This window comes from Vulpes lagopus, chromosome 12, assembly GCF_018345385.1.
Source record: "Vulpes lagopus strain Blue_001 chromosome 12, ASM1834538v1, whole genome shotgun sequence".
NCBI classification, from domain to species: domain Eukaryota; kingdom Metazoa; phylum Chordata; class Mammalia; order Carnivora; family Canidae; genus Vulpes; species Vulpes lagopus.
Genome location: NC_054835.1, coordinates 66364146 through 66388950, shown reverse-complemented (window position 1 = coordinate 66388950; position 24805 = coordinate 66364146). Strand labels below are relative to the sequence as shown.

Genomic DNA, 24805 nt, shown 5'->3' with positions numbered 1-24805 from the left:
ACTGGTGCAGCCACTCTGGAGAACAGGATGGAGATTCCTCAAAAATAAAACTACCCAATGGCCCAGTAATTGCACTACTAGGTATTTACTCAAAGGATACAGAAATACAGATTCAAAGGGGTACATGCACCCTGATGTTTATAGCAGCATTATCAACAACAGCCAAACTATGGAGAGAGACCAAATGTCCATCAAGTGATGAATGGATAAAGAAGGTGTGTGTGGGTGGGTGGGTGTGTGTGTGTGTGTGTGTGTGTGTGTGTGTGTGTGATGGTATATTACCTGACCATCAAAAAGAATGAAATCTTGCCATTCGCAATGATGTGGATGGAGCCAGAGGGTATAATGCTAAATAAAGTAAGAGAGACAAATACCATATGATTTCATTCATACGTGGAATTTAAGAAACAAAACAGAGAGGGGCGCCTGGATGGTTCAGTTGGTTAAGTGTCTGCTTTTGGCTCCGGTCATGATCTTGGGGTCCTGGGATCGAGGCCCACATCGGGCTCCCTGCTCCCCCTGCTTGTGCTGTCAAATAAATAAATAAAATATTTTTCAAAAAGAAAGAAAACAGAGGAACATAAATGAAGGGGGGGAAAGAGGGAAGCAAACCGTAAGAGACTTGACTACAGAAAACAAACTGAAGGTTGATGGAGGGAGGTGAGTGGGGGATGTGACTAAATGGATGGAGGGTATTAAGGAGGGCACCTGTTATGATGAGCATTGGTTGTTAAATGTAAGTGATGAATCACTAAATTCTACACCTGAAACCAATTTTACCATGTATGTTAACTAACTGGAATTTAAATACTTGAAGTAAAAAATAAATAAATAAAAAACTGTTAGTATTTTTAAACTTGATAAAAAATGTGATTGTTTTACAGGATACAAGTTCAGTATTAAAGGAGGAACAAGTTATTACAGCCTTTGAGGATGAAGGTTCATATATAATTCAAGAACAGGATTCTCTTGTGTGTCGGGGGATTCTTGACTTAGAAGACACCGACATACCAGAGCCTCTCGCTCCTGAAAGCTACCCCGAGTCCATCTGTGAGGACGACGTTACCTTAGCTTTGAAAGAATTGGATGAACGATGTGAAGAAGAAGAAGCGGATTTCTCTGGACTGTCTAGGTGAGAATATGGTTTCACAAACACTAGAGTAATATGACCTCTTCTCTCCCAGCCCTTCCCAAATAGGACTCTCTATTCCAGTTTACTTACTTTCATTTCTGTGTTTTAGCCTATAATCCTACCACCTTCATTTTAAAAGAGAAAATGACTAAGATGGGTTTATTCTCTGTTACTGACCTTCAGTTTGCCTAAAGAAAAAGCATAGTGAGGAACATTCTACATTTAGAAGCACACGCACCAAATACCTATTTCGGCAAAATGCCAAATGGCCAGTTGTTAAAACCAATCATGAATCATGGGATGAACTTCTGTGATAGTAAAATGAATCTGAAATGTATCCAAAAAATCATTTTATAGTTTACTCATCAGCAGTCAGAGGTTGTAAAGTTTGACTTATACAATGGGCAGAAGTGATCACTTCTTGGTACCGTCAGATGTTAGCTGACTCCTTTTAAAATGTTCCAGCTCTATACATTCAAAATGACCACAGAGTATCAAGAATTCCCAAAGAGGGCCTTTTCTTGACGCATGAGCTAACAAAATTGAATCATCGATTATTGCATATAGTCCTTAGAAGAAATCTTGGTAGCTATTATGAAATGTGTCCAGCAAACAGTTCTGTGATGATTAGAATTATGATGTAATCTAATGCCTAGTATTTTTCTTTTATGTAAGTTTTATAAATATTTGTTGTTCAAAGTTGTGTTTTTTATAAAGGTATGTAGCTTAATACACTGTATATCTGTGCCCCATTCAGTAATTTCAAGCCTCCTGATAATTATTTTTATATAAAAATTAACATTTAGTAATCATCAAATATTTCAGTTTCAGTCTTACAAGAAAAATCATTCATTTGTATTTCAAGTGATAATAGAGTTTGTGTGTGTGTGTGTGTTTAAAGTAAGCTCTGTACCCAACATGGGGCTTGAATTCACAACCCTGAGATCAAGAGCTGTGTGTTCCTCCAGCTGAGCCAGCCAGGCACCCCCTCAAGTGATGATAGAGTTTTAACATACACACAGGAGACTTTCACTCTTCAGGATATCTAGAATATTTTCCTGTATTCGAAAGTGTATATTCAGACATTAACCTTGGTGATATGCCTTGTTCATGTTACCAGTCGGGACAGCAGTAGCCTGTGCAGTCACTCATTCATTCATCACACGCGAAGTCAGGGTGCCAGAGATGATGTGGAGGTAGATCCTCAACTACTAGGCCTTCTAAAAGGTTGAAGCCAAATAATTGCCTTCGGTCAAGTATTAAAGATGAAATATAGTGCATTTCTACTAAATACAGAGGAATAGCTAGCTGCCCAAGCTTCCAAGAAACACGTTTTTTAAAAATCAGTCACCACAGTGACATTATAAAAATATACATTTTTGAGGTATATCTTAAGTTTTCACTTCAAATGTCTGTTTTATTTTGATCTTTTCCCCCATCTTTACTTAGATCCCTCTCTTCCACATGAATTGCTTGCTCCACAATTTCTGTAAAGCCTTATAAAGCTACGTGGTCATGGAAACACACAATCTTAAGACCTTGAGTAATGCATTTCTTTATGGAGTGTCTGACTCAGACACGACCTCATCTTTAAGATCCACAATTACCCTTTCTTTATAGAATAACCAACCCAAACATGTCTTCATCTCTTTTCACTGTCCCTTTTTTTTTTTGTATTATCTGATATGTTGGGATTATAAATTGCTCAAAAAAAAAAAAATGGCCAGGTCTTTTTTCTTTTTGAGTCCACAATCCATTACTGACACACTGCAAGGCACATAGTATATACTCATTAAATAGCTGAGGTGCCAGTATGTGTCAAAGCTGATAATAGTAGGTTTGGACCCACAGTTCTGGGTTCAAATTCTGACTGTCATTTCCTACTCAATAACCTGTAGGCACAGTACTTAATTTCACTGACCTTTTTGTTTCCTCATGGTAAAACTGAGCTAATATTAGCCTAACCTTCAGAGTTGCTATAAAGATGGGCTGCAACAGTCTTAAGAAAGAACACAGAAATCTTGCTATTTGTACTTCTTTATGAAGTTTAGGTTGTTGTATATTTTCTAAATCAGTGCATAAACTTGAATAAAAATAATCTATGTTGGGTGACTTAAACTATTTTAAGATAGTATTATGTGATATTGTATATTAACAGTCAAGATGAAGAAGAGCAAGATGGCTTTCCAGAAGTCCAGACATCACCTCTACCATCACCATTTCTTTCTGCCATAATAGCTGCTTTTCAGCCAGTAGCATGTGATGATGAGGAAGAGGCCTGGCGCTGCCATGTCAACCAGATGCTGTCTGACACTGATGGGTCCTGTGCAGTGTTTACTTTTCATGTGTTTTCCAGGCTGTTTCAGGTCTGTGGTTTTAAAGCTTTCTGAATTTATATTAACAATTACCTGATGAGGTTATGGGTTATTTTTTTTTTAATCTAAAATGAGTATCTCCAATTCTATTTTCTACTTTTATTTTTCTTAGTGTCTCAAAATTTAATCTTCCCATCGATTTTCTTTTAAAAAAATATAAATATATATATTTTTATGGGCTGGCATAATCACCTGGCAGCCTATATATATATATATATATATATATATATATATATATATATATATATATAAAAAGAGATACGTGCCAATTCTCTATAAAAGAGAATTTTTTTCTCTTTTTCCCCCCAGGGCATCTTCATGGCACAGTCCACTAAACGTCCAACTCTTGGTCTTGACTCAGATCTCAGGATCATGAGATCAAGCCCCACATTGGGCTCCACCCTCAGAGCAGAGTCTGGGTTTCTCTCTCACTCTCCCCTCCCCACTCTAAAATAAATAAATCTTTAAAAAAAAATTTCCCAAAGATAGTGATACTACTTAATTTTATGACACTATAGTACTGCTGATAATTTATACAATAACTAGTAGAGATGTCTCCCTTCAGATCATTAAAATAAAACTTGAAAGCAACATCTGCTAAATATTCTGCAGTAGAGTGGGCACCATCCAGGATGCCAAGAAAAAAAAAAAAAAAAGAACCATGGTCCCTGCCTTCAAAAAGTTTACAGTCAATATCATGAAACAGCTTATAATTAAGTACTAAATTAATTGGCTTTGTCTCCACACACCTTAAAAATTTTAGCTAAGGTTGCTTCCAACTGTAGAAATAATAATATGAGGTAACATTTATTGAGTGCTCACTGCATGCTAGGTATTGGCATTGTGGCTTAAATGCTTTTACATTATTTAATTCTTAAAACAGACCTATGAAATATAGAGTATTTTTAGCATTCTGTAGCCAGGGAAACTAAGGCACAGAGAAATGCCATTTAAGTCCTTATGCTCTGAACTAGCTACCACTTTTAGGTAGGTTACCACCCTTGACCCAAGCAAATGTTGCCCATCTTGGAAGACCTGGCTAAGTGCATTTTTTCAGTGGAGCTTTCCCAGCCACTCCACCCTCTAGTCTCTCCCTCCTGAAAGTTCTTTAGGCTCATCAATGGGAGCATTTAATTTATTCTGCACTTTTGCACTGCTCCTTGGTTTCCCATTCATATTTTTTTTCTTTCCAAAGATACTGTTTCCTGATGCCTAAGATTGTAGCTTATGCTTTTATTATTTTTAAATCATAGTGATACCTAACAGTGCTACATATACACAGGCAGGTACACATTAACTAGTCATATAATTATACCATCGATGATTTAGTCTAATTCACTGAGTGCTCACCATGGGTAAGGCACTATCTATTTTATGTTAATGAGTATTCTTGAGTTTTGAGAAGATATTGCTCTTAATGCATTTTTATGACTTTAATTAAATCACCTGGCAGCCCATAGCCAAGCATAGTAAACTACATTTCCTGAAAGTTTCTTTCAGGTACAACTCTTGAAGAGCTAATTCTTCAAACATATAAGGACTTTAATTCTAATGATGTGCAGCATATATTCCTTCTATCTCTCCTAATTTAAAAAAAAAAAAAAAACCACTCAGGAATGGGAAGATGAATGGCACGTATCTTTAGTTGCTTTTTTCAGTAGTACTATTTTGTAAATTTTTGATCATTTTTGGGAAGTTAACATTTCCTAAAGAAGAGCCTAAAAACATGGATTTACAGACCAGCCATTAGAATTCTGTATATCACTACAATAGTTTTATAATAAAGTTTGCCCTACTTATAAATCATGCATCTTAACGATGAAAAAAAGGCCTTCTTATGAAACACTAAAATTTTTTAATGCTTTTCTCCATAGACAATTCAAAGAAAGTTTGGAGATATAACTAATGAGGCAGTCAGCTTTCTTGGTGAAAGTCTTCAACGCATTGGTACCAAATTTAAAAGTTCACTAGAAGTGATGATGATGTGTTCAGAATGCCCAACAGTCTTTGTGGATGCTGAAACAGTAAGTTTTTATATGAAGGCTTTTTATGAAGACTAAATTTGAATGGCACCAGTCAGTAAATTTTTTTAAGGCAATTCAGAATTTTGAAGTGTTTAAAGGTTTATATTTTCAATTTGGCTAGAAATATCTAGCAAAATATAATTCCAGTGTATCTATATGCAGTAACTTGTGTCTGTTTCTGATTCTGAGCCCTCCCTGTCCTCACCCTTCCCAGAGTCCTAGATGGGGAAGCCAGAGTCCTATTCTAGAGATGAGTACTCTGATTTTCCCTGATTCTTGAATAAAAGTGGGTAGGAGAGGGCTAGACCTACTCCCATGAAGAACCCAGAGCTCAATCTTCCCATTTTGTTTCCAAACACACAGATTATGTATTAAGATATTTAGAGAGAGGCTCCTGGGTGGCTCAGTCAGTTAAGCATCTGACTCTTGATTTCAGCTCAGGTCATGATCTTAGGGTGGTGAGATCAAGCCCTGAATTGGGCTCCATGCTGGGCATAGAGCCTGCTTAAGATTCTCTCTCTCCCTCTTTTTCTCTCTTTAAAAAAAATAGTTTTTAGAGAATTAAGGTTTAAGAAGCTTCAAGGGTGTTACCTTTAAGATGTATACTGGTGTGCCATTTCTCACCTCAGACGGTTCTTGAAAGCATCTGAAGGCACGCTTGTCCTTGCTGGCATCCCTGAAATCCCACTACATTCCTACTCAGTTTCCATGAAAGGTCAGCCCTCAGTATGGGACAGAGCGCAGGAAAGGGACGCTAGCACTAAGCACTAAGTCAGGCCAAAAACCAACTAACAGAAATCCCATGACCTAAAAGTTGTCAGTCTTAGGACTGATGAGAAATGGTAACCTGGATCAATGTTTCTGACTTGACAGCTGATGTCATGTGGTTTGCTGGAAACACTCAAGTTCAGTGTTTTGGAGTTGCAAGAACACCTGGATACATACAATGCCAAAAGAGAAGCAGCTGAGCAGGTCAGTCTCTCTCTCTCTCTCTCTCTCTCTCTCTCTCTTTTATTTATCTATCTATCTATCTATCTATCTATCTATCTATTTATTTATTTATTTATTTTTACCATGTGAAAAATGTAGCTTGCTTTTGATGCTAGGAATGTTAACTTGGCAGCTAAACAGCCAAGATAGAAAAGAGGACCTCTTAGCACTTGCCTCAGGGTTTTACTGAGAAACGTGGGGCCTCCCTCTGAACTCTCTGTCCAGTGAATTCCTATCTCTGGCTTTTAGAAATCAGCCCTCTAAGAGCCTCAGAACACAATGGAACACGAATAGCCTTATAAAAAGCTTCTATGTGGAGACTACATCGCTGCTGTCAACATTGCAAATGGTGAAATAAAAGCATTATTTCTGAGAGTGCCCTGTCCTATTGTGATCTAGAAAATCTGTAACCTGCGACAGAGCAAGGATCTTTTTCCTGTGATGTGTATGTAGGCAAACAAAGGGAGAAATAAGCACATAGTAGATTATAGATATTACTTGCAAAAAAATGTTTCTTCAGCTCCCATCTGGCACTGCACAACAACACTAGTTCTGTTTCCTGAAAGTAAATGTTTTCAATTAGTAGGGGCAGGAAAAAATTTTTTTCTCCTTTTCACATAAAATGTATATAGTAGACATTTTTTTTTCCTGGAATAGATGGATCTTTCATTAATTAGCATTAAATATACATCATATGTAGTGCTTGCTTCGGCAGCACATGTACTAAAATTGGAACAATACAGAGAAGATTAGCTTGGTCCCTGTGCAAGGATGACACACAAATATATTTCTTCAGAATATGAATCATAAAAAAAGAATGGAACCTTGCCATTTGCAACAACATGGATAGAGCTAGAGAGTATAATGCTAAGTGAAATAAGTCAGTGAAAGACAAATACCATATGATTTTACCCATGTTGAATTTAAGAAGCAAAACAAATGAAAATGGGGAAAAAGAGAGCAAAACCAAGAAACAGACTCTTAATTATAGAGAATAAACTGAGGGTTGCTGGAGGAGAGGTATTTGTATATATTGTGGAAGGATCACAAAAAGTCTAATTAATGTCCATCACTGCTACATAATTCAAATTATTTAGATGAAATAGACCAGTTGTTAAAAAGTACAAATTATGGGACACCTGAGTGGCTTAGTGGTTGAACATCTGCCTTTGGCTCAGGGCGTGATCCTGGGGTCCTGGGATCGAGTCCTACATCGGGCTCCCCACAGGGAGTGTGGGGACTCCTCTGCCTGTGTGTCTGCCTCTTTGTGTGTCTCTCATGAATAAATAAATCTTTTAAAAAATAAAAATAATACAAGAAATAAATAGGTAATGGGGATTAAGAAGGGCACTTGTGATGAGCACTAGGTATTAAGAGCAAGTGATGAATCACTAAATTCTTCACCTGAAACTAATTCTTTAAAAAATTATTTAATCAAAAAACTATGTATCGATCACATGCAAAGGGCTATGAAAAGTATAAGACCTGGCTCTTATTCCCTTAATATACTAGTTAAGAATATAAAGCACAAACACTGTGTACAAATAGTAGCAAAAGTAAAGTGTCAGGGATCCCTGGGTAGCTCAGTGGTTTAGCTCCTGCCCCTGGCCCAAGGCGTGATCCTGGAGACCCAGGATCAAGTCCCACATTATTAGCCTCTTTGCATGGAGCCTGCCTCTCCCTCTATCTCTGTGTCTCTCATGAATAAATAAAATCTTAAAAAAAAAAAAAAAAGTAAAGTATCCATTTATAGCTATAACTAGAGACTTCACAAAATTGAAAGGGTCTAACAGACCTGATGCAATCTACTGTGATTTCCAAAGAGAGGTCACTTTCAGCTATTAGGAAAAATCCATAGAATAGAGATCAGACCTCAGCCCTTAACAGATGGTAATTTTAATCTGGGGGATTCTTTCAGGGAAAGAATATAATATGAGAAAATACTTACATTAAGGCTCTCTCTCCTTATAAAGAAGGAGGGAATCTCAAATTTGGGCTGAAAGAATAATGACAGATTGATAAGGAGGGAAGAGTTTTCAACATCGGGAAGGTATTGGGCAAGATCTGCTCATCTTACAAATATAGCAGTCCCCCCTTATCCACGGGGGACACATTCCAAGACCCCCCAGTGGATGCCCACAACTGTAGAAAGTACCAGAACCCTATAGATACTAGTCTTTTTCCTGTACGTGGTGAAGTTTATAAAACAGGCTCAGTAAAAGATTAACACCAATAATTAATAAAATGGAACAATTATAACAATTAGACTGTAATAGAAGTTGTGTGAAGGTGGTCTCTCGTTCTATCAAAATATGTTATTGTACTGGACTCACCCTCTGGGGATGATGTGAGATGACCCTGTGCCTTCAGGATGAGCTGGAGAGATGAATGATACAGGCCTTGTGATGGAGCATCAGGCTCTGGTGACCTCCTGATAATAGGTCAGAGGAGGATCACTGCTTCCGGGTTACCACTGACTTTGGGTGCCTGAAACCCCAGATGGGGGTGGAAGATTGTGACCCTGCCATGCATGTTCTTATAAGCATGTCTTTTGTGTACTAATGTTCACAAATCTTTCGAGTAGGAGGAGAATTGCCCCAGCAGTTCTGAAGTCTTACCTATGTTCAACTTTAGTAGATTCTGTGGTTTTCTAAAAGATGCTTTATCAGTTTAGGATATACAAGAATTACCATTCGCTTCCTATCTTTGCCACCACTCGGTATTTACAACTTTTAAAATTTTGGTCATTCTGGTGGGTGTGTGGTATTTTATGATAGTATTTTGCATTTCCCTGATGACTTGTTTGAGCACCTGCTCAAATAGATATTTTCATTTAGATATTTTTTGAATTGTGCCTTCAAGTATCTTGTCCATTTTTGCAAATGGGTTTATGGCTTTCTTATTGATTTGTAGGAGTTATTCTAAACACAAGCCTTTTATTGGATACGTTTATAAGTTTTTTCCCTTCTCTGTGGCTAGCATTTTCACTATCTTAATAGCATCCTTTGATGAAAACAAGTTTTTAATCTTGACTAAGTAAGTTATCCATCCCTTTTCCATTATGGTTAGTGCCTTTCGTGTCTTCATAAATATTTGCCTACCCTAGAAGCTGTGATAGAGTTACAGTTAAGGACCTTGATACATATTTTGCTCTCTGTGTCCACACCCTTTCATAACTTGGCTTTGCTGTTCCATCAAGAGGTGGAGAACTGGACTCCCATCTCTTAAGTCTGTGACATCCTTGCCTTTTTCTGACCAAATTCAGAAACGATGCTGTGCAACTTCTCAGTCTAGCACTTAGGCCGTTTGCAGCTTCTGCTTTTGCCATCATGCCAGTCCCAGTGTAAATTGGGATAAACTCTAGAAAACTAATAAAACCCTTTATTTACTGGAGAATTAGATGCCACGTGGAGCAGAATGGAGGCATCCCAACTGACAGCATGCCAGGCATTTAAGTGATGCCAGTTTAGAGCTTCCAGCCCCTGTCAAGTCATCCAATGACTGCAGACTCAGGAATGACCCTAGGCAAGGCCAGAAGGAACTCCCAACCAGATTAGTCTTATTTTAAGCCATTTAAGTTTTAGAGAGGTTAGTGATGATACAGCAATAAGTACCTTTTACAATAGGAAAAATCAAACACCTACAAATAAATCTAAAGATGTGCTACACCTTCACACAGAAAACTTAAAATATTAATGAAGGAAATTAAAGGCTATCTCAGTGGGCAGCCTGGATGGCTTAGCAGTTTAGCATTGCCTTTGGCCCAGGGCATGATCCTGGAGACCCGGGATCGAGTCCCACGTCAGTCTCCCTGCATGGAGCCTGCTTCTCCCTCTCTCTGTGTCTCTGCTTCTCTCTCTCTCTCTCTCCATCTATCATGAATAAATAAAGAAAATCTTTAAATAAATAAAATAAAATAATTTTTTAAATTCTAAAAAAAAATAAAAATAAAGGCTATCTCAGTAAGACTGTATACCATGTTCATGAATCAGAAGGTTCAAAATCTCAGATTCTCTATTGATGGAAATTGATAGGCTAACTCTACAGTTTATGTGGAAGTACAAAGATCTAAGTATAAGACAAACAACCTTCTTGAACACAGGTCAGCAAACTATAGCCCATAGGTCATATCTGGCCCACTCCCTGTTTTTGTCAATAAAGGTTTTCTTTGGAACATAGTCATCATATTTGTTTATGCATATTATGCATATTTATGCATATTTTTGTACTGCAACATAGTTAAAATGGTTGCAACAGAGAATAGTTTGCAAATCTTTACTCCTTGCCCTTCACAGAAATAGCCTTCCAAGTTTGTACATGAAGAACAATAACAAAGTCTAAACAACAGAGTTAGACTTCCAGCCAGTAAGACTTGTTAAAAAATTCAAGAGTATATGGCTTAAGAATAGAAAAACAGACCACTGGAATATAATAGAGAATCTGATAACAGACCCATATGTACATGGGTACATATGTGTATGTATGGTCATCATACAGTTTATAGCAAAGGTGCTATTATAACGCAGTGGGAAAAGAATGTTTTCGATAAATTGTGTTGAATCAAATATTTGTATAGGGGAGAAAAAGGATTCCTTCTAAGCTGTCATCTCTTTCTTGTCCCGTATTGTTACTTTTCTTACTCTCCTTTCTTGTGTTCATCTATCAACCAAGTGTTTTTTGTTCTTTGGGTTTTCCCTCTAATGGTTTTTACCGTTATAGTATCATAGTTAACACATTCTTCCATTTTGCCTTGCGAGTCACGAGTGACAGCCTGGGTTCTTCATCAGGACCCCTGCCATCCTGGCAGGAAATAAACAGTTCAACACCAGGAGACCAGAAATCTGTTTACATTTTTATCCTCCCAGGTGCTGCTGCTTGGTTGTCTAGCCTCTCCTCCTGCACGTGTTAAATGCTAGAGTGGCAGTGTCCCGAGGGAAGCTGCACACAGATTGTTGGGTGCCCTTCTCTACAGTCCCCTTCCCTCCAGCATACCTTTGGTGACCCTGTTTTCCCAGCTCAGTGATGCTGTGGGTCCCCCCCCCCCCCCAGGTCACTGCTGTCTGCCTGCCTGAGCAGCTAGCAAAGCTTTGGGTAAGCAAGGCCCCAGAGCTAAGCCTGGGGTCTGTGCAGGGCTCCCTGTCTGCTGGAAGACCGCATTCTGCTTCTGTGGGTGTCCTTGGAGGGCTGGCGCTCTACGGGCTGCTCCCTCATGCCCAGAAGCCGAACCTCTCCAGTTCCCTTTTAACCTTTACCTTCCCTTTAGCCTTGACTAAAGAAACAATGATGACCGATTGGATGTGAACGGGGGGACATTCTGTACACCAAGTACTGTGTCTTATGCACGCTGGCTGCAATCGTGTGGACCTGTGCTGTTCAGGCCAGTACGCAGCCATGAGACTATTGGCTTGGGGCTTGTTTTTTTTAACAGTAAAAACATAAAAAACATAATTTGTTGAATAAGGCTCCCAAAATGTTCTATCACTGGGCATAGACTGGAAAAAATTTTATTTAGTAACAATAAGCCTTTAGATATTCAATTATTTTCTTCTAATTTATTAGTACACGTGGACAAATTGGACTGGATTAGGGAGGAGGATTAGGTGTATAAACGTTTTAACATTCTGTGTGAGTAAATACGAGCACATGCATCCTACAATAGATTTCAGCCGGATGCTGCTGATATAAAGAAATCCGCTGGATAGCTTTTGACAGTGGCTGCCAGCGGCTCATCTCACTAGGGAAAGCTTAACGTGTTTCTTCAGAGATGCTGTCAAGCAAAAGCCTAAGGGCCTGTACAGTCTAAGGGACTGGAATAAAAGCAACATAAGGTCAAAGAGTTGTTTTGAAATAACAGAGACGTCTAATTCGCATTCTTTGCATGTACGACGTTAAGCTACAGTTGAGTGTTTTAAATGCCTAGTTGTACTGAGATATTTTCAGTGAATATGCTTAATGGAGCTAGTTTTTCTTAAAGTCTTAATGATTTCATATATATGTTTTATGTTTATCACACACATAAAGAACTAGGAAGTAAAAAGAATACATAATATCAAACTGTTAAAACCTAATTTCTTCACCTGGAGGCCCTTTTCTTCATTCTGCTAGGACATTCCATGACTCCAACATTTTTTCCCCCAACTAAACTACAATGCTCTCATTTTTTATTTGACTAAAGAAAAAAATACCTTAAATAAATACCCAATATTAGGAATAGTCCCTGGATAAGGGAAAAAAAACACGCGTGGCATCTATATCCAATATTCTTTGGAGATAACATGTTTGTCATTCATTAACTTTCCAAAAAGAATAGAAGTAAAAACAAGATTTAAAATGGATTTTGGGGGATCCCTGGGTGGCGCAGCGGTTTGGCGCCTGCCTTTGGCCCAGGGCGCGATCCTGGAGACCCGGGATCGAATCCCACGTCGGGCTCCCGGTGCATGGAGCCTGCTTCTCCCTCTGCCTGTGTCTCTGCCTCTCTCTCTCTCTCTCTGTCTGTGTGTGACTATCATTAAAAAAAAAAAAAAAAATGGATTTTGGTTTCTGTTTCACTAATTAAAATTGACACCAGTCTTCTGAGAATTACACTTCTGATAAGCAAACAGACCTGGTTAATTTTAAGTTGCCTTTATTAAATTGCACTTCCAAAGGGAAAGCACATCTTTCATTTCCCCATCTTACATTAGACAAAGGTCAGGTATGCGTTGTGAAGATTTCCAATAAAATCTGCAGAATGAAGAGTTCTCCTTACTGAAATGGAGCACAAGTCCCTAGAAGAGCAGACTATTGTGTTTTTGTGAGCACACCACCACACTGTGCACATGTCATCCTGCTCTGGTTTGTTGCCTACAAATAATTAGGCTCGAGTGGAGTGGAGATTGAAGGCTCTGCCTAGAACCAATCCCAGAACTTCAAGTTAACTTTTAAAGTGACCTTATACACACAGGCTGTTATGTTACCAATTTCACTGTGCGTTATATAAATGTTATGTTAAAATTTACGGTTACTTCTTTCCTTAGTGGTTAGACAACTGTAAGAGGACATTTGGTGCCAAAGGAGACCTGTATAGGATAAACACAGATGCACAGGTAAGTGTCCTCTTCTTAGTTCTGCTCTGTTTCTGTGACAGGTAAAACCATGCATGTGTTCCAGTGTCCCTATTTGATAATCCTAGGAATGAAATTTATAACACTTTTCATTTTTGTTATCAGAACAACCTTCGTCAAAGGTTCAGTGAAATATTGGCTTAGTAATGAAAAATTCACTTTAATAAAAATGAACGACCAGCTTGTGACTGAAGCTTAATAACATTCAGGAGATAAGCTTGATGGCTATCTGGACAGGCCAAGTTAGACTCTACTTGCATCTGCCTCTTCGAAAAATTAGACTGGTCAGGAAAGCAAACTTCACAGTAATGTCATATCCATTCATGGTAGCCTTTCTAAAGGTGAAATGCTGATTGGATAAACTAACTTTTTTATAGTATAAAAAGTCAATGAAAATAAGGGCAATGTTTTCTTAGGGAAAAGTACATGTGTATAAGACACTACGTGAGGGTAAATCAAGCCCTACAAATTATTCTAATAGGAATACAGCTTCATACACAGAAGACGCAGTCATCAATTAACTTCTGCATTGACATCAGAATTCCAATCTTTTCCAACATTGGTTGCACTGTTCTGGATTTCTAGTCCTGTAAAAGTTATAGCATGATAATAAAAATGTGAAGTTTTTTAAACTGAAATGTTGAGAAAATAATAGTATGCATTTCACATTCCTTATCTCTGTCCTTACAGCTGTGTCTAATAGATGCTTAGTATCCCCATTTTGCAGATGAGGAAGCTGAGGCTCAGAGAAGCCAATGTATCTAAAACCAGTAAGAAAAGAGAATTAAGATTCAAACCAGGCAGGCTGACTCCAAATCCTCCACTGTGTAACAAGGAAATGGTCAAATCACCTGTGTAAAGAAAGAAACAAGGGAAAATAAGGAATTGACCCTAACCTAGAATTGGAGCCTGTGGGTTTTATCTTTGCCACCATTTAACTGCATGGCTTGAGTATATAATATAAACTCCCTTTTTTCCTACATAAATTAGGTGATTAGACTAAGTGATTTCTTATAGCCCTCTGCCTTGAAGATGAGTTCCATCTCCAAGAGTCTAGGTCAGTTAATACAGCTCAAGGCTTTCTCCTAAGTGAAAACTGAAAATGGTACATTTAAGAATTTCATTTATATCTTCTCTCTCCTTTTATATTCAGCTCCTTGAGATGGGAGACACTGGTTATACAACCTTACTAGTTCTGTCCCTGTGTACCAGAATTCTTTTGCATAATTTTTAAATAAGTGAAAAAATATATATACCTGCTAATTTCAATATACTTAAAAATCAAGAATTTTAAGCCTGCAAAGTTGGCGCATATTCCTGGTAATTGAGAGCTACACAATTACTTACCTCCTATAATTGTGATCATAAACTTTAAAAAATAGTATGATAAAGATTTATTTATTTGAGGGAGAGAGAGAGAGCAAGGGAGGGGCAGAGGGAGGAGGAGACCCTTAAGCAGAGTCCCCACAGAGCTTGGAGCCTAACGCCAGGCTCGATCTCACAACCCTGAGATTATGACCTGAGGGTTACTGTCTGACTCCTGAATCAGGAGTCAGACAGTAACCCGCCTGAGCCACCCAGATGCCCGTATCATGATTTCTTTTCCATTACATCCCAAAGTAGAAGCTGTAAGTGTATGCATATAGAGCCAGTTCCATTATTCATGCTAATAGAAGTGAGAAAATGTATTTGGAACTCAAATGGTTGTTCATTTCCATATAAAACTGAAGTAGAACCTCAAATGTAGATATGCTAATATGTTTAACATTGGATTATGCTCAACTGATATTCACTGAATGACTATCCATGTAATTTATGGGAAGCGGTATGGAGCTAAAGTTCACCTTTGCTTAGCAAATCCCTTCTAAATTGATAGGAATAAATGTTATATAAACAGTCCTTCAGAGGACACTATTTAGAGAAGCAGACTTCAGAGGGACTTTTAGAAGCAATATTTACATTACAGCGATTGCTATTTTAATTAGAAATTATTCTTTCTCTAGAATGGACTAGAGACTAGGGCCAAGTTGCTATAAATATTTTAATGTAACAATTTTTAAATAGCAAAACATTTAGTTTATGGACTATGTATTTTACATACACACATCATCTCATTTGACTCAAACCTAGCTGGGTAACTTCTGAAGTTCACCAAGTTGCATTTTGGAATGCATTTTAAAACACACATCTGCTTTTGATAGCTTATGTTCTGACACTGCACCAATTATGGCAACATAGGACCTAATTAGTAAGGGTGGGAAGCCTAGACCACACCAAATATAATCCTCTGTTAAGTATTTATAAGATTATAAGCCAATTCTTTTCTAAAAACAGTAATTTATTTTTTATTTCTAATCAGAAATTTTCCACTTGTGGAAATTTTATGACATTTGCTTTAGTTCAGTTTTGTCCTGTGTAGCTTTCGCACAAAAAATAAATTACAGCCTAAATGTAATTTAGTTATTTGGCAAAGAGTTAACAACACCCCGGAGTGTTACTCTAAATGTATAAAAAGTTTTATTCTGGAAATATTAGATTTTTCTTTAGATGCAATTAAGTGTTCTTCAGTTTGCCTGGGACATCTGTGACCCTAGTTAAAATGATTTCTTACACTAATTCTTGGTCTTTTTCTTCCTTTGTATTTTTTTGTGACCCGATCACCTTCTTGCTTAGCAAATGGAAATTCTAGCAGTAAGTGACCTGTCTTAATTTATAGACTTATCCATGTCAGACAAACTGATTTTCATTTGCCATTTGTGAGCTAGCAGTGTTTTATCATGGACTATTGTAAAAGTGTGCTTCAGTTTTGCATAAGCCCTAATCCGTGAAATGTTGGTCCTCTAAAGAGGAGATTTTATGATATGTACGACTAGCAGTCACCTTTTTTATACATCTATAAACTAACCTCTTTTAAACTTAATTTTAAAAATCAAAGTGCATATGTTAATTTCATTGTTAATTTCAATGAGATTACAAGGTTTTGTGTTTTTTGTGTGTGTTTTTTTTTTTAGAAAAATGAATTCATTTTTAGGTTGTAAGAGGTAATCCAGTTTGACTGCTTTATCAAACATTTGTTGATAAATGCAGTGAGATATACATCTCAATGGGGTGAAAGTATATGTATTTGTACATTTTTTTCATTATGAATTTTGAGTTAAAGTGAATCCTTTTTAAAGCATTCTATATATTGCCTGCCGAAAAATTCTAATGTGAAAATGTGCCTCTCACTAAATGAATTATGTAACCAACAGTCTTTAAATTTGTATTTTAATCCCAGTCTTCAAAAGCATCTTTCATCAGCTTCACACTATATTAACTTGCTTACTGGTGGAGAAATAAGTGCCAAGACAATTTTAACATAATTACTTATAAATTTGTATTGGAAATGTACTGTCTAATCAAACACCATGGACAGTGGCACCTGAATGTAATGCAGTGTTTACTTACTTCTAGGAACTGGAGCTCTGCCGAAGGTTATACAAACTGCATTTTCAGTTGCTGCTTCTCTTCCAAGCTTACTGCAAACTGATCAGCCAAGTAAATACAATAAAAAATGAAGCAGAGGTAAATACTCGGTTCTAATAGGAATCTGATTCTAGAATACTAAAATATCATAAATGTGTTCTTGTAGGAGAGCTGATGTCAAAAGTCACTTAATAGGGAATCTTGTTGTTCAGGATTGTCTTTTTAGAAACACTGCGCTATTTCAAGACCTGTCAGTAAATAAAACAGCACATAGCCAGCGGTCTTGACAGGCTCAAGACCTTACAGGTCACAGCAGCAACAACAGACCATCTGTAACCAGAAGTCAAGGAAAGCACATCAGCTGAATAAAGACACAGTTAAATTATGAAATTCCCCCCCTAACATCTCGTCCATATATTTTTGTAGTTCTACTAACGTACATAAGAATCAACAGGTCAAAAACTCTTTGAATGTTGGAAATCATGTAATGAATAGGTTCAAAGGCAGGGACTTTAGTCTTTTATCCCTCCCCTTGTCAGAGCTGGTCCTGAAACGGGAAATGCTTTCACTTTTGTTAAATGGTTAAATCAATTTTAAAAATACATACTGGTTTATATAAAATACGTTGGATAAGTAATCTTTTAAAATGTACTTTTCCTTTGATGTTAAAAAAAATTCACAACTTCCCCCCCATAACAGTAAATGATTTTTACTATCCAAGGTGCAACATGGATCACGTTAAAACCAGTATAAACATTGGTTATGACCAGTTTTATTACATCTATCATAACATTTCCCAACATGGGACTCGAACTCACGACCCCAAGATGGAGAGTCACATGCTCCACCAACTGAGCCGGCCAGGCGCTCCTATATCCTTTTACTTTATCAAGAGTATTTGAAGACTACTCTTTGGTAGCCTACCAATCAAGAACTTGAAATATTAACTGCCTTTAAACCACTAAGTTTAACATTTGCAAATCTTTAAGAGAAATGATGCCTATCATCAGATATATCTTTACCGCCAATTAAATGCCCTTTTTGTTACTTAATATACAAATAGATCCTCCTTTCAAGGGATACTGATTTGTTTTAGGTCATCAACATGTCTGAGGAACTTGCCCAACTGGAAAATATCCTCAAAGAAGCAGAGTCGGCTTCAGAAAATGAAGAAATTGACATCTCCAAAGCCGCACAAACTACTATAGAAACTGCCATTCATTCTTTAATTGAAACCTTGAAAAATAAGGAATTTATATCTGCTGTAGCACAAGTAAAAGCTTTCAGGTAAAATGTGAAGGGATTTCCTATCTCTAAACCTAGATTGGGATTTTACAATGACTGGGTTTGGGCTTTCAATTTAATGTTTCAGTATGTCTTTATGAAAGTATGACTTTGATATTTTCTACAGTTATCACTGAAATGACACCAATTTTAGGTGTCAGGCTTCGTTAATCTGAGTAATACATTTGCTCAAATATCAAAACAGACCTTCAATGATTCACAAGGAAATTTTGCTATAGGTATTAATTTAAAATGTACTTACTTTTAATAATTGTTCGATTGAGTGTCAGGACTTAAAAATATTGTGTATTTCAGGTCTCTCTGGCCCAATGATATCTTTGGCAGTTGTGAAGATGACCCCGTGCAGACGCTGTTACACATATATTTCCATCATCAGACACTGGGCCAGACGGGAAGCTTTGCAGTGATAGGCTCTGACCTGGACATGTCAGAAGCCAACTACAAACTGATGGAACTTAATCTAGAAATAAGAGAGTCTCTACGCATAGTGCAATCATACCAGCTTTTAGCACGGGCCAAACCAATTGGAAATTTGGTGAGCACTGGATTCTGAGAAACTTCAGGCATTTAGGGAAGATGACGAAGAACATTAACGGGCACCTTTTATAAACCCTTGCAGTTCACTGATAACTTTTCCTGGCAGCATCCAGAACCAGAGTATAACTAATGCCAAGCTTTTATCAAGATAAAGAACGGCAAAACCCAAGATCTGAAGAAAAGAAATCTAACGGCTGCCAGTACCTCCCACAATTAACTATATGAAGAAGGAATTTTTAAATTACTTAACCCATGTGAAAAAGAAAAGGGCTAAAAGTGATGCATACAAATACATTACTTTCTGGAGAAAGAAGAGAATTCCAAGACTGTTTGCAATAATGGCCTCTAATACTGAGACGTTGGAAAGCAGGTGACATGAGGCTAAAATCCAGGCTCGTTCATTTTAGCTGAAGACCTGCCAAGCTGCCTAGATTTCCAGCAGCCAGAAGCATACTCTACAGCTGACGCTTAATCATCTACATGAAGAACCTTCAGTCGGATAGATATACACAGACTTATTTGCAAAAAAGAAAAAAAAAAAAACATTGGATTTTTTTTTTTTCCCAACACGTGGGATAAGGGCGTGGGTGTTTCTGTTTTTTAGTCTGTATAAGGGATTATGTGTGTGTGAGCGGGGATGTGTGAGTATGTGATAGTCCTATTTTCAAGGTATGGATGTTTGGTGATAACATGTCAGAGCATGCCTAAAAGAGCACTGCAAGATTATTTTTGAAGAAATTTTATTTTATTAGATCTAACTCTTCATAGTGTGTAAATGTTAGAACACTTTAATAATATTTTAAAGCTGGGCTTTCCCGGTATTTTGAAAAGAAATAATATATCTGTTAATGTTATTGGAATGCTGCTCAGTTCTCTGATCAGTGCTTACGTTACGATTGTTGATAACTAACCAAAGTAGATGCCTGCAGAGACTTTAAAATGTAAAATAAAGATGTATGCTGCCCGTCAGCTATTCTCATTAGAAAAGTTAACTTATTTTACTCCATAATTATTACAGAAACTGTATAGATGAAAACCAGTATTGTACATTCGTGCAATGCACTGTTCTACAAGAATAGGTATACAAAGCTAAAGAAAAGATCGTGGTCACTGATGGTAGGATACATGACTTGCGGGCTCTGAAGTCCGCAGAATTCAAGAAGAGAGATGCAAACACATTTTTATATGTTTCATTCAGGACTCACGTGTTTCACCCAAAAGGAACCTGGGGCTATGGGGGAAAATGAAAGGAAGCCTGAAGACCGACTACCAAAACACGCAATATACTCACTCCTGTCTCAGCCTGTAGCATAACAATGAACTGGATTCTCTGTCCTTTTTTAAATAGCATTTTGTAAAAGAAATGAATGTAGTCCCACAATTCCTCTGATTTGAAAGGAACACCTTGTATTTTTTATAGGCATCTCTTATCCACTGTGACTTTTAAACTGGGCTCTGTGATTCCAGAGTTTAGAATGTAGAAATGAAATGCTTAGCTTTGCCTTTTCTTGGGGGTGTGGACCCTGCCAGAAATGTAATTATGCTCAAGTGCATTAATTGAAGGCACTGTGCACGCCGTTGGACTGCTGACTATAGTTATGTTACCTGTAAAATTCCATAACTGGTCACAGCACATTCATAATCACTGTATTTTTTGACCCTGATAAAAAAAAAAAAAATTATTTTGATGGTGTTCTGGTACTGTAAATGGTGTCCTTTAAATTATTTAATAACTTTTGGGTGTGGGGCAGGAAGAGCAGGATGGTGTCCAGAGACACCCCACACTTTACATCCTACCTTACCATCCCCCTATTTTCTCACCCTCCTTATATCCTTTTTGTTAAAATAAAGAAGCATTGTAGCTGTTGATTTGTGTTGTATTTTAAGGATGAATGATTATAGTGTGCATCATGTAGTGACTTTTCTTTTTTTTTTTCTTGTTATGTAGTGACTTTTCAAATATTGCCCTCGTTCTTAAACATAACTCTCCCCAAAAGAACAAAGTTGAGAACAAATTAGATTGACTAATTACCCAAACCATACCTTTGAACAGTTGAAATTTCCTTTTCTTGTTTATGTAGCTAAGTTGATTAACAAGATGAATGCACCTACAGAAAGCAAAATGCAAATATAAAGTCATTAGGGTTGTCCTTTTGCAATTGAGTTTTCCTAAAACCTACACTAGTTCACTCCTCTGAATCCAACGTTTGCATTTAACAAAGTATATCAAATGCTTAGTTTATTAAATACCCTACGTAGTTCCACACAGAGCCGTTTGTGCTCACGTAGGCCTCTTTCTTTTGCCCACGAGGTTGATCATTTTTTAAATAGTAAGCTTGTGGGACACCCAGTGGCTCAGTGGTTGGCTCAGGGCGTGACCCAGGGGTCCGGGGATGGAGTCCCGCATCGGGCTCCCCGCAGGGAGCCTGCTTCTCTGCCTCTCTGTCTCTCAAGAGTAAATAAATTAAAATCTTAAGTAAATAAATAGTAAGCTTGTAAAATAACACCCAGAGAAGAGATCTGGCTTTTTCTTTTACACAATTTAGAAAATATTTCCTTTCAGTGATATAGAGGGCATGGTACAACCTACCATAAGTTTAAGAAATAAACACTCTCTTGGAACAAACTCACCAAAGCCAGTAAGCTTTCCTCATTTGGGTCCCGGAGAACTGCTCCTACACCATGCCTCATAATCTAAATAAAAAGAAATACTAGAATCAATGTAATCATAATTGCACTTCATGGCATTTAAAAAATTTTTTCCAAGTAATCCACTGTCACCTTAGCAAATGCAGGATATAAAGAACCCAAGAGGGGCCCCTGGGTGGCTCAGGGGTTGAGCACCTGCCTTCTGCTCAGGTCTTGATCCCTGGATCAAGTCCCCACCACCACCCCCCGCAGGGGGTCCGCTCCTCCCTCTGCCCTTGTCCTGGCCTCTGTGGGTCTCTCCTGAACAAATAAAAGAATCACTTGATACCCAGAGGTAACAGTGTTCTGGGATATTTCCTTCTAGTCAAAGTCTCTCTTGCTAAACATACATATGTTATACATGGGGCAGCCCCAGTGGCCCAGCGGTTTAGCGCCGCCTGCAGCCCCGGGGCGTGATCCTGGAGACCCCAGGATCGAGGCCCACGTTGGGCTCCCTGCATGGAGCCTGCTTCTCCCTCTGCCTGTCTCTCATGAATAAATGAATAAAATCTTTAAAAAAAAAAAATACATGGGAGATATATATAAAATTTCCTTTGTAGTTTGACAGTGCTAATTGCTAGGATGTTGCCACAACTTTTAACATGAGATGTTTTTGTGCCACTTAGTGTGTAATGAACAAAGTAAAACCTGTTTTGATGCTGGCTTCCCTCGGCTGTAAAACCGCTCAGCTACTCTCTCAGCAGTCGTAGTGACAAGCTCTCATGTTTAAAGAATGACTGACACCCAAGTTCATAGACTCAGGGCTCCCTACAGGTGTTTCTCTTGTTCCCTCACTCGCTCCACCAGTGTTTAGGGCGTGGGTTTGCGTGCCACCTGAGTCGAGTTTCCTTTCCCTGCCCCTACCCTCAACCAAACCAGTAGGAACAGGTGTTAGAACATCACCTTCCCCCACGCCTCGAGTTGTCGTTCATCTCTGGCCCCACCACCATTTGATCTTTGCAAGTCTCCGTACTGGTTTACAGGCGTCCACTGTGATTATTTCCTCTTAAAGGTCAATCTGTTGGCATCCCACTGCAGCTTTAAAACCTTTCAGTGAATTCCGAGGACAAAGACCAGTCCTCCCAGTTTCACTCGCCGTCACGCCCACCCCTGTCCCTCGAATTTTCTACTACTGTAGTTTCCTCCGGTTTGCTCTACCACTGGGCCTTTGCACATGTTACCTTGGTCTGAAAAGTTTCTCCTCCTCCTAATTCAACTTACCCAAACTTCAGGTTAGCCCATGTGTTATTTTTCAAGCAAACCTTCTGACCTCAGGTTTAGACTTGATCCCCTATTACAAGCACCTACATATGTAGCCTGTATTAATATTACATGACAAACTCCCAAGTTTTTATTTTTTTTTTTAAAAAAAAAAAAAAAGTGAAGCAAAACCCCTCCGGACACTTAGGCCGGGAAGGTGCCAATTCCACGGGGTCTCTTACCTTGTTGGTGCCCTGCACGCACCACACGTAGGCACTTTCCCATCGGATGTTGCAGTCCTTGCAGTGGTAGTAGCCGTACTTCTGCTCTAAGAACTGGACAAGACAAGACACCGGGGTTTGGCTCCTGGGACCCCGGAGTCCCCTTCATCTCACAGGCTGGGAGGGATCCATCTGCTACTTCGATTGGCCGCTTCGTTCCAGCTCCTGGAGAAAAGCGGGCTCGAGGCCCAGCTCGCCCCTGCGGTCCTTGGGGCCGGTCACGGGGACCCGGGGGACCCGGTGGCTCAGCCGGGCGAGCGCAGAGGCCGGGAGGAGCCCGGAGAGTGGAGGTTCCGACTCGCTTCTCGCGGCGCTGGGGCGGCCTCCAAACAGGGCGAGGAGCCGGGAGGCCGAGGAACCCGAATCCACGTTTCACGCGGACGGACGGACGGACACACCGGCTTCTGGCGGCCCCGACTCCCTCCTCCGTCGTTCCCCCCCCCGCGGCCCCCGCAGGGCAGACCCCGCAGGAGGCCCTCGGCGCCAGCAGGGGGACCGGCGGGACCCGGCCTCGGCCCTGCACCTGCGGCGCGCAGCGGCCCCGGCTCCAGCAGCGCCGCCCCCCCCCCCCCCTGCACGGGGCTGCAGGGGCTGCCAGAGGCGGCGTCGCGGGTCCGGGCGAGGGTCAGCACCCGGGGAGCGGGGCGCGGGGCTCCGGCCACACGGAACTCAGAGGCGACGGGCAGCCGGAGGCCACCGACCCGCCACCGGGTCCCCGCCGTGGGGCCGCGGGACGCCCGCCCCCGCCCCCGCCCCCGGCCGTGGGGCCGCCGCAGCGTTCACCGGGCAGCTGCGGGGCCGGGACCCAGGCGGGCGGCGCAGGGCTGCGGAAGGAAGGAAGGCGGCCGTCGGGGGGTGGGGGGGGGAAGGGGGATGGGGAGGGAGGAGGAGGGGAGGAGGAGGGGAGGGGGAGGGAGGAGGGGAGGAGAGGGGGGAGGAGAGGGGGGAAGAGAGGGGGGAAGAGAGGGGGGAGGAGAGGGGGGAGGAGAGGGGGGAGGGAGGGGGGAGGGAGGGGGAGGGAGGGGGGAGGGAGGGGGGAGGGAGGGGGGGAGGGAGGGGGGAGGGAGGGGGGAGGGAGGGGGGAGGGAGGGGGGAGGGAGGGGAGGGAGGGGAGGGAGGGGGAGGGAGGGGAGGGGGAGGGAGGGGGAGGGAGGGGGAGGGGGAGGGAGGGGGAGGGAGGGGGAGGGAGGGGGAGGGAGGAGGAGGGAGGGGGAGGGAGGAGGAGGGGAGGGGGAGGAGGAGGGGAGGGGGAGGAGGAGGGGAGGGAGGAGGAGGGGAGGGGGAGGAGGAGGGGAGGGGGAGGAGGAGGGGAGGGGGAGGAGGAGGGGAGGGGGAGGAGGAGGGGAGGGGGAGGAGAGGGGGAGGGGGAGGAGAGGGGGAGGGGGAGGAGAGGGGGAGGGGGAGGAGAGGGGGAGGGGGAGGGGGAGGAGAGGGGGAGGGGGAGGAGAGGGGGAGGAGAGGGGGAGGAGGGGAGGGAGGAGAGGGGGAGGGGGAGGAGGGGAGGAGGGGAGGGGACCCCCTAGAGCACAGCCCCCGCAGGGCCGCAGGCGGGGAGGGGGAGGGGAAGGCCCCCCCGCCAGCAGAGCCCCGCAGGGGGAGGGGCGCGCCGCGGGGCTCACCTGGAAGCGCGGCCGCTCGGTGGCGGGCTCGGGGCTCCGCGGCGACGACCTGGGGCCCTCGGCGTCCGGGTCCGCCTGGCCTCCCC

The 24805-nt window shown here is 40.7% G+C and overlaps 1 protein-coding gene and 1 non-coding gene across 8 annotated transcripts in view; both read left to right on the top strand.

Moving 5' to 3' along the window:
• FRYL (FRY like transcription coactivator) overlaps window positions 1-20798 on the top strand; it is a 258580-nt gene extending 237782 nt beyond the window's left edge. For 5 of the 7 annotated variants that reach the window (XM_041724310.1, XM_041724312.1, XM_041724307.1 and 2 more), the window contains 9 exons: window positions 885-1132; window positions 3291-3498; window positions 5382-5531; window positions 6405-6503; window positions 13538-13606; window positions 16298-16315; window positions 17078-17188; window positions 18186-18376; window positions 18689-20798. In XM_041724310.1, coding sequence (XP_041580244.1) covers window positions 885-1132; window positions 3291-3498; window positions 5382-5531; window positions 6405-6503; window positions 13538-13606; window positions 16298-16315; window positions 17078-17188; window positions 18186-18376; window positions 18689-18947 — 1353 coding nt within the window. In that variant the 3' untranslated portion in view covers window positions 18948-20798. The remainder of the gene's footprint in view (window positions 1-884; window positions 1133-3290; window positions 3499-5381; window positions 5532-6404; window positions 6504-13537; window positions 13607-16297; window positions 16316-17077; window positions 17189-18185; window positions 18377-18688) is intronic. The other 2 variants (XM_041724308.1, XM_041724311.1) reach the window with 1 other exon arrangement.
• Window positions 7221-7322, top strand: LOC121474300. Its single transcript, XR_005983321.1, has one exon. It is a non-coding gene; the product is annotated as a U6 spliceosomal RNA (small nuclear RNA).
• Window positions 20799-24805: the final 4007 nt, after the last annotated feature.